Here is a 14,479-nt window from a genome sequence, read left to right on the forward strand (position 1 = left end):
GCCAGCAGACGACGCAAGCAGCCTGGAGAGAAGAGCTATTTGCGTGCCTCGGTGTGTTTACAAAAGCCTACAAAACCCTCATTCGAATCCTCCTCACGAAGTCTCCCCTAAATGGTTTCTGCTGTTCTTACTCTTTGCTGCTGCCACTGAGCAACAGGAATAATTGTTTGGAGTTGGATTTTTCTCCTGTCCTGCACAGAGCTGCATGTCCCCATTGGGGCTGGGGCACTCGTTGCCATCTGAGGCTGAGTGCCACCAGGGTGCAGAGGTATCTCCTGGCCCTGGCCCTGGGCAGCACTGCCCCTGCCTACCAGGCAAACGCCCAGCTCGAGAAGGGAGCTGCAGGGTCAGCCCATCCCAACCACGGAGGCACTCGGGAGCAGGAGGGGAACTGCAAAGACACCAGGTGAATTCTTTCTATAATCACACAATTTCCCCACACTTTAGGGACCTGCCCGGCCAGGGGAGCCCACCCCACACAAGGATGTCTCTCACCTCCTGGTGGGTGTGTTTCAGGCTCGGTGTGGAGCAACACCTGGGACTGTCACAAGGCTGTGGCTGCCTGAATCAACTCCTTGCCCCCATCTCCTCTCTCAGATGTAATCACCTCCTCCTGCCACCTGGCTGAAATGTAGCTCCTTTCTTGATCCACCTGCTGGCACTTTGGGTGGTTGGGTTTTTTTCCTCCTTCCTTCAGGGTATTCTGGCTTCTTTGCTCCATCCCAAAAGCAGGCTGGCAATGAAGTCCAGCTGTCCCTGTAAGAGCTGGGACAAGCCTGCCTGCCATAACTCCTCTCTCCATGCTGAGATCCTCAGCCACCTGGGAGCAGGGTCTCACTCTTCCCCACCATCCTGCCAGCACAGTAGCTGGCACTGACCCCCGGCTCTGCTGGGTGCCCCTGACATGCCATTGCCATGTCTGCCCCAGGCTGCCCGCAGCCCTGCCACTTGCCCAGCTGCCATCGTGCTAGGGCCCTGCAGGAGGTTACGCAGGTCTCAGGAGGGCTCCCACCATGAGCAGCAGGATAAGCGTTCCCCGGCGCCATGGGAAATGTGAGCCCTCTTCTTGCTGGGTCTGCATACAATCTCCCACAATGCTGGAGTCTCATACGATATATATATATACTTTAAATGGCTCAGAGAGAAGGCAGAATGGAAATACATGACTTCAGGTTTTCAGAGGTACTTATTACATGTCTCCTGTTGTCTCTTGCTGGCTGGCGCACTGTTCATGCACAGGAGGGTACTCACTGGAAGCATTTGAGATGCTTATAGTAAAGTGTGTGTTTAGGCTTAAAAGGATGGAGGGGCAGCTCCTGTAAGCATGTGTAAAGACAGAGTGATCATTAGTACATATTTATTGAAGTTTACCAGCTATGTAACAATGGGTTTCTTCTTGCCATCAGAGTTAATTCCTCTGTAATTATGTTCTTAATATAGAAATCATTTGGCATTTATTTGCCATAATAAAACTTCCTATTGCATTTAAATTCAATGTGAAGTTAAGTGTATTTAGGAGACTCTGTTGAAGGCCTGAAATTAATATTTCCAGTTTCCTTTTTCCAAACAAGACAAACTCAGATTAATGCTAGCAGTCACAGCCATGTGTGTAGCTACTCTGTGATCAGTAGAAGCCTCATGCACATATCCAGAGAGAGGCTGTAGCCCTCATGGTGTGGGCAACTCTTCTAGCTTCTCACTGCCCTGCTCTGTCCCATGGCACTGATCCTGCTGATGATGCTAACAACTGATGCTACTTTCTGTGCCTGAGCAAGGAAAACACACAGTTGAGAAAAATCTGCAAGTGCTAAGATCACCACCAGCTGTCACAGTTTGTTGTACAGTTTGCGCTGGTTTTCAAAAGGCTCGCTTTAATAGTTGCAGTAGTAGGACGTTGGCTCTTTCCAGCTGAGCTGGTGTAAGGAGGGATCACAGAAGCAGATATAGGAGGCCAGAGAGCTCTGCAGTGGGTGCAGCTGGAGCTGGAAGAGCCTGGAAGACCATGGGCTGGCCAAGTGGCAGCTGCCATCTCCAGGCCTGGTGTGCTCAAAAGGAGACCAGGTAGGCTTGCACCTGCACATCCAAAGGCTGGGAGGTCTGGGACGTGCCCAGGACTCTGCTTGTTCTTCAGCTTTCTCTGTCAGACCAAGTATGAGGGAGGGCTAGGGGTTAAACCAAGTTAGACAGTCCTTTGTCTGAAAGGGACAGAAAAGGGGAAAATCTGTTATTGTTCATTTGTAGTTAAAAGAACAGGCCTGGAAAACACTTCCCATAACTGCCTGCTGGTGGGTGAGCAGTTTCAGCTTTGGTAGCAATGTGTGGATGGAGTCCCAGCACCACAGATGAGCCTGTTAAATAGCAAATAAAATGGCCGGGTAAAACACCGACATCAGTATGCTGATCCTGATCTAGCTATTTTCTCCCTGGGTATACCAAGCATCAGAAGCTCACATTAGCAATAATTTTTTCCATCCTTCCTCAGAACCCCTCCCAGAAGGCTTAAAATAGCAGGGCCCAGATAATCATTACCCACTTTGACATATTGCAATGGACACGGATTGGGATTTCATAAAGAGAGGACAGAGCTGGAACAAACCCAGACTCCCAGTTCGTCTCCAGCAATATCATCCCTGTTTCTCTGCAGCTATCCGAAAAGGCTGCTTTCTGAGGCAACTGCTTTTTCAGCTAATTTCAGGAAGCTGGCAGAATTAGGCCCACGCTCTGACTCGTGGCAAAGCCATAGAAACCCCTAAATCAGGACAGTTCTGCCCCAGCCAGTTCATCGAGGCAGTGGATGGGGATCCCAGGAGATCCCACACAAGTGCTAGGCAGGAGGCATGGCTGGGCTAAACATTAGTAGGGACAATATTCCCCCAGTGATGGGGCCCACGTGGCCTTTCAGAGCTCAGCATCTGAGCCACGAAGCAGTATTTTATCCATATGTTGGCAGGATAATAGCTGAATCTGGGGTCCCAATTCCCTTTCTGTTGACATTGGTTTTACCACCCTTGTTACCAACCCTGCTTTAGACCTGGATAACAAAACATGAAGGAGATGCCTCTGAGTCCAAAGCCCTCTTGGTTGTTTAAGAGGGAACGAGATGGTAGAGAGCAAGCTGAGGATCTACTGGAAGCTGCAGCCAGGGAGCATTTCTCCACTAGTTGCTGGCAAAGCAGAAATACTGCTTAGGTTGATCTGAACGACAAGATGTAATTGAACAAAAGAAAACTGCAAAAATAAGTGTTGGGAGTTATTCCCTCCCTTCAAGGGGCCTTTGGAGAACAGTTCCAAAGGGAATTGGTGGGAATGCTGCTGCTTGAAGCACTGGAGGATATGTTGTGCAGAACCATCTTCTACAAACCGACAGAAATGGACACTGGGGGTGTAATTTCCATCTCTAATTGCTGTGATCTGTGTCTCATTTAGTCTTGCTTTTGTGTGTGTGGTTTTTAGCAGAGGTCTCTGTAAAGTGAATCCTTCATGCGTTAATCACAGCTGACGGACTGTTCCTGAGCGCACTGTACAGTCAGCAGAGATTTTCTCCTTTGCTGTACTAAGAATTTATTCCTTTAATATGCCCTTGGTGTTTATTCTTCTTGTGGTACATAAGTGCATGTGTACGTGTGTGCATTTGGCACTTTTTATGAATGCCTGCTGTGTACAGAATTGGGCTTCACAGTATGCAAAAATAGCTGTGCACCACATGCAAAGATATAATATTTCACATGGCTGGAGAAAATGGTGATAAATCAGGCTTTTGCTGGATTTGCAAAATATCAAGAAATTGGGGGTTTCCAATCTCCACAATTCAGTCCTGAGTTCTTGCGGGAGACAGCAGGACTGTCTATGTTACAGACTCCTGATTAGGACAGGGGCACTGGGTCCCCACGGCGGTATGGGAAGCTTACGGACATCTTCTGCCTCTGAAGAAAAGAGCTCAGATGTTGTCGATTCATTTATTACAGAGCCAAAGAACCCACGGTGAGTCTCTCCCCTGCCCCTCTGCACAATGCAGGCTACTTTTATCCACTACTTTTGCCTGGAGGTTGTTGCTGTTTCTTTGCTCCATTCTGCCCCATTCTTGATCCTGCATCACCAGTGCTTTAGCTGCTCTTTAAGCAAAACCCAGGTCATTCACTTTTAAGCCCTGCAGGAGACACTGGTGTGTGGTGAGGCAGAAATGCAGGGATGCTGCAGAGCTGGGGATATTGTTGGTGCTGGGATCAAACTTGCGCACTGAGGAGTGAAGCTCATGAGAAAACAAGGCTGGCAAAGCAAGGAGGATTGAGAAAAGGAGGCTAGGCCAGAGCCACGAAGCAGCAACGCTTGTACCAGACTGGCCATGATATCTTACAAAGGGGAGCTGCTGGTGATGCCTGGAAAAATGACATGTGGGTTTGCCTCCCAGCTGGACTTCATTTGCCCTACTTCCCCCCGAGAGCTCAGAGCAGAGGGGGCATGCCACAGGCACAGATTTAGCTGGTGAGGGAGAGGGAATGCTGTGCTAAGTCCTGATCCCTCTCCGTTTGCCTCCTGGCTGGCAGCATGTGCTCATGTAGGTTTCTTACGGCACTTGTGCTTTTCCACCACCATTCCAGCAAGGGGCACAAACACACACGGCAGCATTCCAGCTCCTCCAACTACACCTTGCACAGACGGTTTGAATGTCAAACATCAGTGCTCCTCCATCCCACACACCTCCCTCCTATCTAATCTTTTCCCATTTTCCTTCTCCAGATAGACCTGTCTTTTTCTGTCGCACCTTTTCAGATGAAAAAAAATCCACAGATCCTAAAATCCTACTTGCTCCACTCCCCTCCCTTTGCATCCCCTCCAGTGTGTAATGAAAATCAGTGACAGGTAGAACGGAGTCTGGCTTTGTAATGTAAACAGTTATTTACAGTTTTGCTGAAATTTTATGAAAAATGACATTTTCAGGTCACCTAGCTGAAGTAAATGAAATGATTAACTTTTTTGCATTAGATTTCATATAAAAAGGTATCACTCTTGCCCAGTGTGGCTCTCTGTTCTTTGGGCCTTCAGACCTAACATGGATCCCTGAAATCTAAGGGTGAAATTTGAGGACCTTTTCCCTGCTGGGTTATGGGTACACAAAGACATGGATCTAAAGCACACGCTTGATACCTACGTTCAGATTCACTCCTCTTGATCCAGAAGCATTCAGAAAGAGATATCTGCATCTAGCACTGCAAACATTTACCACCTGGCAATTCCTGGGAGGTACTGCATGGCACTGGGCTCAGTCCAGCTCCAGGAGAGGAACAGCACCACCATGTCTGGCACGACTCAGTCGCGCAGAAAGACCAAAGGCCACAGTGGCCAGGCTCCTCCTTGGTGCCTGGTTCAGTTCAAGGAAGCTGCCCTGGGCTGAGCAGGACACCATTCTCCAGCAGAGTCTGTCTAGCACCTTTCCCCACCAGGAACTTTTTTTTATAAAAAAAAAATTTTTTATAAAAGGTTGCAGAGAGCCAGAAGTCTGAGCAGTGAAACAGCAGTGTCTGGTTTCTGACAGAGCTGTGTCTGCTTGTTGCAGTCCAGGGTGGATTCTCTGGGTCTAATAAGAGTTGTATTCATCTAGAGTTTTCTTCAGTAGTGATACTGGGTGTTTCTCATCTACCCACCCATCTCCTTCTGAAAAATTGTAGGACCTCAGTCTTTGAGACCTCTACATCTCTGTCAAACTCTGTTCAGACTGGCCAGGAATTATTACAGGGAAAACCGATGGACACAGCATGATTGCATAAGCCAGGTAAAAAGAAACGTAGAGCAAATGAGCAGATGATGGGAGCACTTAGGCCAGCACCAGCTTCTGCATGTGGTTGCCCAGCCGTGCCATGCCGTGCCATGCTCGGGTGCTGTGGGAGGAGGGGAGCCTTGCTGATGCTGTCTCTCTCTTTCAGGGGGAGTTGTTGAGCCCATGTCGATGCGATGGATCGGTGAAATGCACGCACCAGCCATGTCTGATCAAATGGATTAGCGAGAGAGGCTGCTGGAGCTGTGAGCTGTGTTACTACAAGTATCACGTCATTGCCATAAGCACAAAGAACCCTCTGCAGGTAAAGGTACTAGAGACATTTCAAAGTCTATTTATTCTTGTTTCTATTTTTGTTTCTGGGAGCAACTGGATTTTACCTGCGTGGTTTTTCATTCCCTGTGCAGAGGGATCTTTTCATCTGAGCCCTATAGAAAGGGTTGTCAGGGGCTGGTCCAGAGGGACCCCGTGTTCTGCTTGGGAGTAAGCAGGGGAATGTGTTGGGAGTCTGCTCTTCCTCTCCTTTGAAAATTTCTGCATTCATTTTCTTCCTGCATAAACAGCTGTGTGAATGTGGTAGTACTGTAACACCTCATAGCCTTTCAGATGCATTCATCCACTAAAGACTGCAGATGCATCTCCCCAAGGGCAGATGGGGAACAAGAATTCAAAGGAATTAAGGGATTTCCTACAGGGGACACAAAAAGTCTACAGCAAAACAGTGTCTTGAAAACCCACTTGTCTAGAGTTGTGCCATTAACCCCAATCTCCTCCTCCTGGGACTCTTCTGTGTTGGCATGAGGGATGGAGGAGGTGGATGGAGGGCTCTTCCAGCTTCTCTTCTGATCCTGCAAACCTCTTTGCTTTACTGCTCACCCACAAGCAAATACATCCTGGCATAGCAGTAAGGATGTTGGAGCTGATGCTCTGGTCTCTTTAAGCCTGATTCTCAGTGATCATTTGCAGGTGTGCACACAACAGATAAAGCACGTCTTTATGTAAGTGGCTGTAAAAGGCATCAGAAGACCTTCTTTTCTGAGTTCAGAAGCACTGGGGTTTATTAAGCCCCACACAGGCTAGCAATTGAAAGTCAAGATTCAGAATGGGGAGAATTGTATGACTGTTAAAAACTGGATAATTTGTCCTTAATAGCTATTGATTTATTGCTGGGGCAACACCTGAAGCTGGGCTAATTGCTGCATGCATTTGCTGAGCGCCATTAGTGCCTCAGAGGTAAGGAAGCCCATTAGATTCAGGCACTACTGCTTAATTAGCATCACCTGGACTGGAGAGATATTACAGCAGCATGCCATGGTTTAGACCATGTCTATAAGGATGTTGTTCTGTCCAGCACCTGGCTGAGAGGCTTTGGCTCTCTGCTGGTCTCACTGCTCTCTGACAGGAGGCAAAGACCTTGCCAGGGAGCTGCAAACCCATTTTATTGGGGGAAAGGGGGGAAGAGGGTAATGTAAATCCTTGCTCTCTCCTCCAAACTGCTGCCTCTGTTTGTCTTTTTTCAATCCTAAGGTCACTAAACACAGTAAGGAAAGAGAGACAGCTCTTTAGGAATCCATACTTAAATGAAGTAGCAAAATTAGTGGGATGTCGTGGGGAAGTTTTGCGGGGGGAAAGAAAAAAGACTCCCTGCTCTAAAGCTTCTGATTCAATTTTCCATGTGCTGTGGACTAAAGAGATCAGTGGTTTCATCCCAAAGCCCAGACCATGGTGTTTTAATTTCTTGGCTCTAGTAATTCAGACCAGACTGAAAAACAGGAGGGGAGATTTTGACAAAGCAGCATTTGTTTATCTCTGGAAAGCTGGTCTATGAGTGCCCTAATGCTTCATGTGTCTCAGATCAGGGGTGTGATGCCGAGCAGTGTCGAAGGCTCGTGGGTGCAGATTTGTGAGTGTGAATGTAACCAGCACTGCCTATACTAGATGGCCTCCAAATGCCCTACATCTTTATACAGCTCAGGGCAATGGGTCATTGACTTCCACCCTGCTCCTCACTTGGCCAAAATTTGCTAGAGCCATTCACAGACAAGCCCCCCTCCCACATGCACATTTCAAATGCTTGCACAAATGGTTGCTCTTTTTAGGCTCCTGTCTTAAAAAGTGGCCTAATCTATTGGCCTTTGCCACAAACATAAAAGCTGATGGGCAGAAGCAACTGAGTTACAGAGCTTAGCTCTGAGAGACAGATTTCCAGAGGACCATGCAAACCTTGAGCTCTGAGGGCTTCATGTTTCTGGCTTAGGCTTCACAGCATTTCTGAGAGAAATGCTAGGAGATTTGGCAAGGAGCAATTGGAGTGAAAAGCTACTTGGTCTGGAATAAATGCAGCGTGTGTAGAGTTATAGCTGCATGCCCAGGCGCCTGTGTAGTGTGAGCACAAAGCCACTTCTGGGAAGCAGATGCTACACAAGCACTAGCATGAGGAAATCCTCCAGGCAGTTGCTACTGTACAAGGCCTGGACTTTCCAAGAGGACTAAGGGGCTAGGGCCTCGGGTAACCCAGCACCAAGCATGTCCCCAGAGTTTCCTTCATTCCTCTGTGGTTCCCTCCATCCTCCAATGCTGGGAAAGGGACAGGGGACTGCAGTACTCTGGCACTCTGTGCCATAACAAAGTATTGCTGTTGTAATAGTGTGTAGCTGGAAAGGGCGTCCCTTTTGCTCATTCTTCATTCTGCATATGGATAACAGGCTACACCTAGACATACAAGCATGTCTCTAAGTAAAGCAGTAATCCCTGGCCTTTCTTCTCTGGGTCTGCTGGAATTTGTGCCCAGTTTTATTCTTACTAGAAAGCTCTGAATTTCTCAATCACACGTTTTGGAGGGCAAATGCTGTAGGAAACTAGTCATCTGTTTATTCCAGACCAACCATAATACAGGCAAGGACCACACAAACTCACCCCCCGCCTCCCCCTGCCCTCCCCCTGCCATGAAGTGAAACTGATTTGGGTGATGCTCTGAGCCTGTCTGGATTTTAATGAGCAACACAGCCTACATATCCCCTGCCACTGTTCCTGTGCCTTCTCCTGTGGCAGCCCACTGGAAAGCCAAACATAGGCAGCTGGCAGGCCCTGGGCTCCCTGGAGCTAGTCTAATTGATCTGACCGGATGCTGTACTTCAGCACACCTGATGCCCACATGTTCCCCAGGATTTGCACGTTTCTCTGCCCATTTTGACACATGCTGCACATTTTTTGGAGTGTTTAGGAGCATGGCATGGGCCAGATGTGTGTGGAGACTCATGATGTGGGCAGAGAAGTTACAGCCGGGGGAACACAGTTCATATATAATTAACACAGATTCCTTCCAACCTCCAGGCTGTTATGATGTCTCATACCAGAGAGAGGCCTCCGGCCTGGTATTCTGACAGAACAGAACGAATCTCTATAAATTAACCCCCAGCCCTGGACTGCTGGGATTTAATAGCAAAGGTCTTAAAGCAACAACATTGCAGACCTGCTGAGACAGGGGGATTAAGGTTGTCGGAGAACATTGAAAGCGTCCGCCAAGCAGCAGTCAGTCAGCAAATGAACAAAAATATCCCACAGGCTGTGACAAACCAGAGGGTACTGAGTCTTTTTCTCTACATCCATGTTCCTGCTGCCTAGTCTGCCAGTCCCAGAGAAAAGAGTAGTGGGCAGGGGGATTTTAAATCCTTCTCCTCATTGCAATATTTGTGCAAAAACTATGACTTTAAAAAGTTTTTAAACCCTGAAGACACAAGGTTGGAAGCATCTAATAACACTGCAGGCACTTTGGTGCTGATATGTGGTGGGGGAGTTATCCACCATGACAGGACTCTGCATTGGATCTCCTCTATCCTCCTCCTTAGTAACCACTGATGAGCCACATTCACTTTTTTTAAAAGCAGGATCAGATCCTCTGATTTTAGTGAAAACAAGATCAGCTTGAACCAGCCTTTCCAGACCTCCAGCTCTCTAAAGTCTGGGGAATTTCTGCTCTGGTTACACTTGCTGTCTCTGATTCTTTCTGTCTCATGGGTTGTTTCAGTTCCAAAGATCCTCAGTTAACCAGTCCTGGGGTTGGGATCTGTTACCAGTTCTCCTCTAGCTCTAGTTTGACTGTGGTGGTGGTCCGTTAAGAGCTGATGAATGTTTGTTTGTTGTGGCCTCTTCATCAGGACTCCCACATCCACAAGAAAAGCAGCTGAGGCACCAGAGTGCTTGAACTTCAGCCTGAACTCCCGAGCAAAAAGGCCAGAGACAAGTTCACTGGAGCCTCCTAGTTGTCCCTGTTTGCTGGATCTCTTGTCCTGAGTATGAGCCTTGGTTGGTTCCTGCTGAGCTCATCCCTTCAGCTCCAGTGTGCAAGCACTGTGAGCAGTCATAGCAACAGAGATATCACGGGATGGGCCTCGTAACAGGGGCTTTCTAGGACACAGATACCGTAGCCTGAGTTTTATTAGATGCTGTGGCACATGGGGGAGAGGGGGTTTCATCACTGCACATGTTTCATTACACAGCCCTGGTGCTTTGGGAACAGACCCTCCTTCCTCCCTGCTGCCTTTGCAGTATCTGAATAAGCAACATGATCTGTAAATGTACAGCAAGGGAGCTATTGTAGCTGTAGGATAAATTTGTTTGGTGAATTTGTAGAAAGAAAAGCCATCTTCCAAAAGGTGATTGGAGAGGATTCCCAGGGTCCTGGGACAGCAGCAAGGGGAGAGTCAGACCTAAGCAGTGCTGGGAATGGTCCACTTTATCCTTCTAGGAAAAAACGCTGCCTGCTTGTGATCGTGGGCCTGAAAATGAAATTGCTGACTAGCACAGCTCAGGATGTTAATGATACATACTAAGGGGACGTGTCAGATACAGCAATAAAAATAAACTGAACTGCCTGAGGCAGGGATGGGGGAGCTCTCAGAGGAGTGTAGGAAGGCTTTTCTAGCAAGCAAGTCTTCTTAGCAAGTTGCTGCAGTAAGACATAGATTTCTTCTGCAGGCAAATATATGCTTTGGATCTGCTCATGTTGGTGCTTGTGAATATCTGGAGACTGTAGGTGCCAGACAAAGGGAAATACAGATCAGGCCCTAAATATTATAATAATGACATTATTAATTAGCGTTACATTTCCAACAGGGGTTTTCAGTCACAAGTCTCTGAGCAGAAGCACTGAAGCAAACAGGGAAACAGCCTTGTCCCAAGTTTAAAACATAAATTACAAAATAGTGCAAAAGAACAAGTATGGCATGACCAGCAGGGACAGGCCCCAGCTTGACCCCTGGCTGAGATCTTCGCAAATGTCTGACCTGGGCTCCTAGCAAACCCATTCTGAGGCATTTGGGTCACAGAGCTTTGCAACTGGGGAAACTGGGGAAAATTGGGGGAAAACAGTCCAAGAGAGATTGGTGTTTTGCACATTCACATCTGGGTGTTGTGCCAAAGCAGTCAGCCAAGAAGCACGGTAGCAGAGAAGAGCCAGCCAGCTCCTAAGTGAAAGAGGACATTTTTTCAGAGTGTCTGGAGGGAAGGAGTCCTTTTTCCAGTGTGGGTGGCAAGCACAGAGAGCAAGCAGAGAGCTGCTTCAGCATGCTCTGAAGCCATTGTAAGCGCAGAGTTCACAAAGCTGCTCCTGCTATCCCATAGGAGCCTTTAAAGCTTTTTGGTACCACCAGCTCCTTAGTTCTGCCCTGTTCAGCAGTGGCAGATCATCTGTAGAGCTTTCTACCCGACTAGAAGTTATTCTCTTGATTGACAACTTGGGTGAGCTGCCACTTGTTAAAGGTGAACTTCTAATACAACTTAGCAGTTACCTGGGACTTGGCAGTCATTTTAAGCTGAGGATAGAAGGGCTCATTTTGAGGTCTCTCCTCTGCAAGGTGGGACTCCCTGACACTGTGACCTTGCTAGAACATGAATGTTTGAGTTGGAGATTTGGAGGGAGGAGTTTGTGTCTATAACCAGGCATTCAAGCAAAGAGCTCTGGGGGGGTTCAAAAGTGCCAGTAAAAGGATGCTGCAGTGCTGCTAAGACCTTTCTTTTTGCAGCTGTAGCAGTGACCTGAGGCCACTAGGGTCACCCACCAAATCCCTGGTCTGCTGGCCTTAAAGATCATAGAGATGGATTAGGAGAATGGGTGATTATCTAAGGGCTGTTATGAAATCTGAAAGGCACAGTACTGTGATAGAGATCAGCCCCTGAGACTGTCAGTGCAGGGATGCACCAGGCCCACCTCCTGCAGCTAAAATTCATCATCACATTCCACCTCTGAACAACTCTTGGACACTTCTGTCTATGTTTTCACTGGGTAACATGCTTTACCCTCTGTATGGCCCCTGTTTTTCTCTCTGTACATACCTCTTACCCGAGGATGTATAACAAAATGGAATTAAAAGATTAAAAAACCCTCCAACTCTTGATGGTTATTGGTGGTCCAGGCTAGGTGTGATGATAAATTGCAGTTCTCAGTGTTGCCAAAGAGGAAATAAAACTTTTTTTTTTTTTTGGAAAACATTAAGTTCTTTTGCAAGCAGTTATTTTGCCCAGTGTTCAGCTCTGACCCATTTACCTCCTTGCCAAAGGGTAATCACACCCCAGTGCCACTTCCTGAAGAGAGTCAGGACTGCTGCTGTGTGTGTCACAGTCACTTAGCGCAAGATGCTGGGGGAGAGTCTCCTACTACCCAGCATGGCTGAAGGACTCCAGGTTCATTCATTATCACCACAGTGAACTGCCTGGCAGCTGCTACCAGCAGAGCAGTGTCAGGCAGCAGTCCTGCCTGTGTTTCAGCCTCCCTGTTCCCAGCTGAAGAGAGCTGGGTTTGAAGTTTGCACTCAGGAGTGTAACTTCTCTATGCCCTGAGCCATGTCCTCTTTGATAGTATAACAATTTCAGTAATATACCTATCTCCCTGTCTTGGAAAAAGCAGTGACACTAGTTGTACATGGCTGTTAATTGTAGAAATCAGCTGCTGCTTCTTTTTCTTTAATTATTACCTTGGAAGAACCTGTTGCTGCCACAGGCCTTGCAGTTTGCCAGACAGACAGTGAGTGGCCAGTCCATTACCTCCTCTCAAGAGAGAAATGATGCAGAATGATTTGGCTGGCACAGAGGCACATGGGTCAGCATGAGTGACTAGCAGTAAAACCTTAGCACATAGCACTACGTACTGAAAGGCATTCCTGCTTCTTCAATATTTGCCAGAGCTAGTGGAAGGGGAGACAAGATCTGGAGAAAGCTTCAAAGGTGAAAGTACAAACCCACCCGCATACCCCCCCCACACACACACACCTGTAGTCCTGGAGCTCTGAGTTGATGATACCAGTAGCTGATTTGCCCTGCGTCTGCTTAGTCTTGTGAGGACGAAGCTGAAGAGCGCTGATGGGAGGACTGTGTAGCTGCTGGTCCCATCCTCAGAATCCTAATTTGAGAGAAACAGATGCTAGAAGGCCCATTGCCCCCTCTTAGCCCTGGAATGGCCTTTGCTCTGTCTCATGACAGGAGAGGAGCTGCATGGCTGTGCATCTCTTTTGGACTCCAGCATCTGGCCTTGATCCTCCGGTCATGAATGGCACCACCAAGCTCCCAGCCTTCGAAAGAGGGCTGTTCACTACCTCATGTTCTTCATGGCATGAAGGGGCCACTGGTGTGGTTGCCTTTGGTGGAGGTATGGAGCAGGCTGGGTCTTTGGGCAGAGTGGGAATGGGCTGTTTAAGAGATCATTGCATGTCTTCAGTGCTCTGTGTTTGTATTTGGCTGGGCCAGCCATTGCAGTGGATGGCAGGAAGGAGACTGCGGTTAGCTGAGCCCAGGCCTGGCTCAGCAGGATACAGTCTGTTTCTGTTCAGGAGCTTTATGGCTATATTATCTTGTGGCCAACTGAGAGATAAGCTGGTACCACCCACCTCACTGATACTGCACATCCCTGACAACTGATTTGAAGGCTGCCTGCCCTTGCAGGATATGAGCCAAGGACCAAGGCTGGCAGAGGCGGACACTTCAGCTCACCTCTGAGTCAAGCCAAGTAATCTCCTTCCAGATGCAACTGCACACCTCAGCAACAGTTTGAAGCTCTTGTCTGTTCCTCTCCAAAGGCAGCCCTTTGCAGGGGGCTGCATCCAGGTTAGGGTTCTGGTCTTTGGACTTGTAGCAATGTCATAGTGCCTGCCCCAGCATGTCTCCCATTATCCTTTTTGCCCTTCGAGCAGGGCTCAAAGTCACGTCCACAGTCCAAAAACACTGGTAGCTCCTGGCTGGCCTGGACTCTCCTGAGGCACCAACCATTCAAGAAGGACCCAGCAACTGAACTTCCTTCTTGCTCTCTGAAATGGTGGCACAAGGCTTGACAGGTGACCCTGCTGTCTCAGCGTGTGCCTGACAGATGGGCAGGCTGATCTGGGCTCTCCAGAGTTACCACTTCACAGGAACACTGAATGAGGGCTGAATTCAGGCTAAAGCTTTTCAGTTCCTTTGAATCCTCTATATCTGCAAGAGGCTGAATTCCACCTTTATTTATCCTTCTGCCAGTCCCACTGAGATTTCAAGGGCATGTGTCTCACAGCTACAGGTGGCCTATATACCTCAATGCCAAAAGAGACTACCTCTCCCCAGCCTGTTTAAGCATTTGATTTCTGATTTGCAGGAGCAGCCATGGACCACGTCCCCAAATCTTGTTAGAGAAAGCAATTTTAGCTCTTAGTTTTTACAGGGCCATTCTCTCAGCAGTGTAAA

At 48.0% G+C, this 14,479-nt stretch overlaps 1 protein-coding gene across 1 annotated transcript in view; it reads left to right on the forward strand.

Annotated features, from left to right (window-relative positions):
- The window catches only part of MARCHF4 (membrane associated ring-CH-type finger 4), a 111,464-nt gene that overhangs the window by 73,944 nt on the left and 23,041 nt on the right, over nucleotides 1–14,479 (forward strand). Inside the window, exon 2 of the mRNA XM_067298577.1 lies at nucleotides 5,922–6,077. Within this exon, the coding sequence (XP_067154678.1) occupies nucleotides 5,922–6,077 (156 nt within the window). The remainder of the gene's footprint in view (nucleotides 1–5,921; nucleotides 6,078–14,479) is intronic.

This window comes from Apteryx mantelli, chromosome 6 (assembly GCF_036417845.1).
Source record: "Apteryx mantelli isolate bAptMan1 chromosome 6, bAptMan1.hap1, whole genome shotgun sequence".
NCBI classification, from domain to species: Eukaryota; Metazoa; Chordata; class Aves; order Apterygiformes; family Apterygidae; genus Apteryx; species Apteryx mantelli.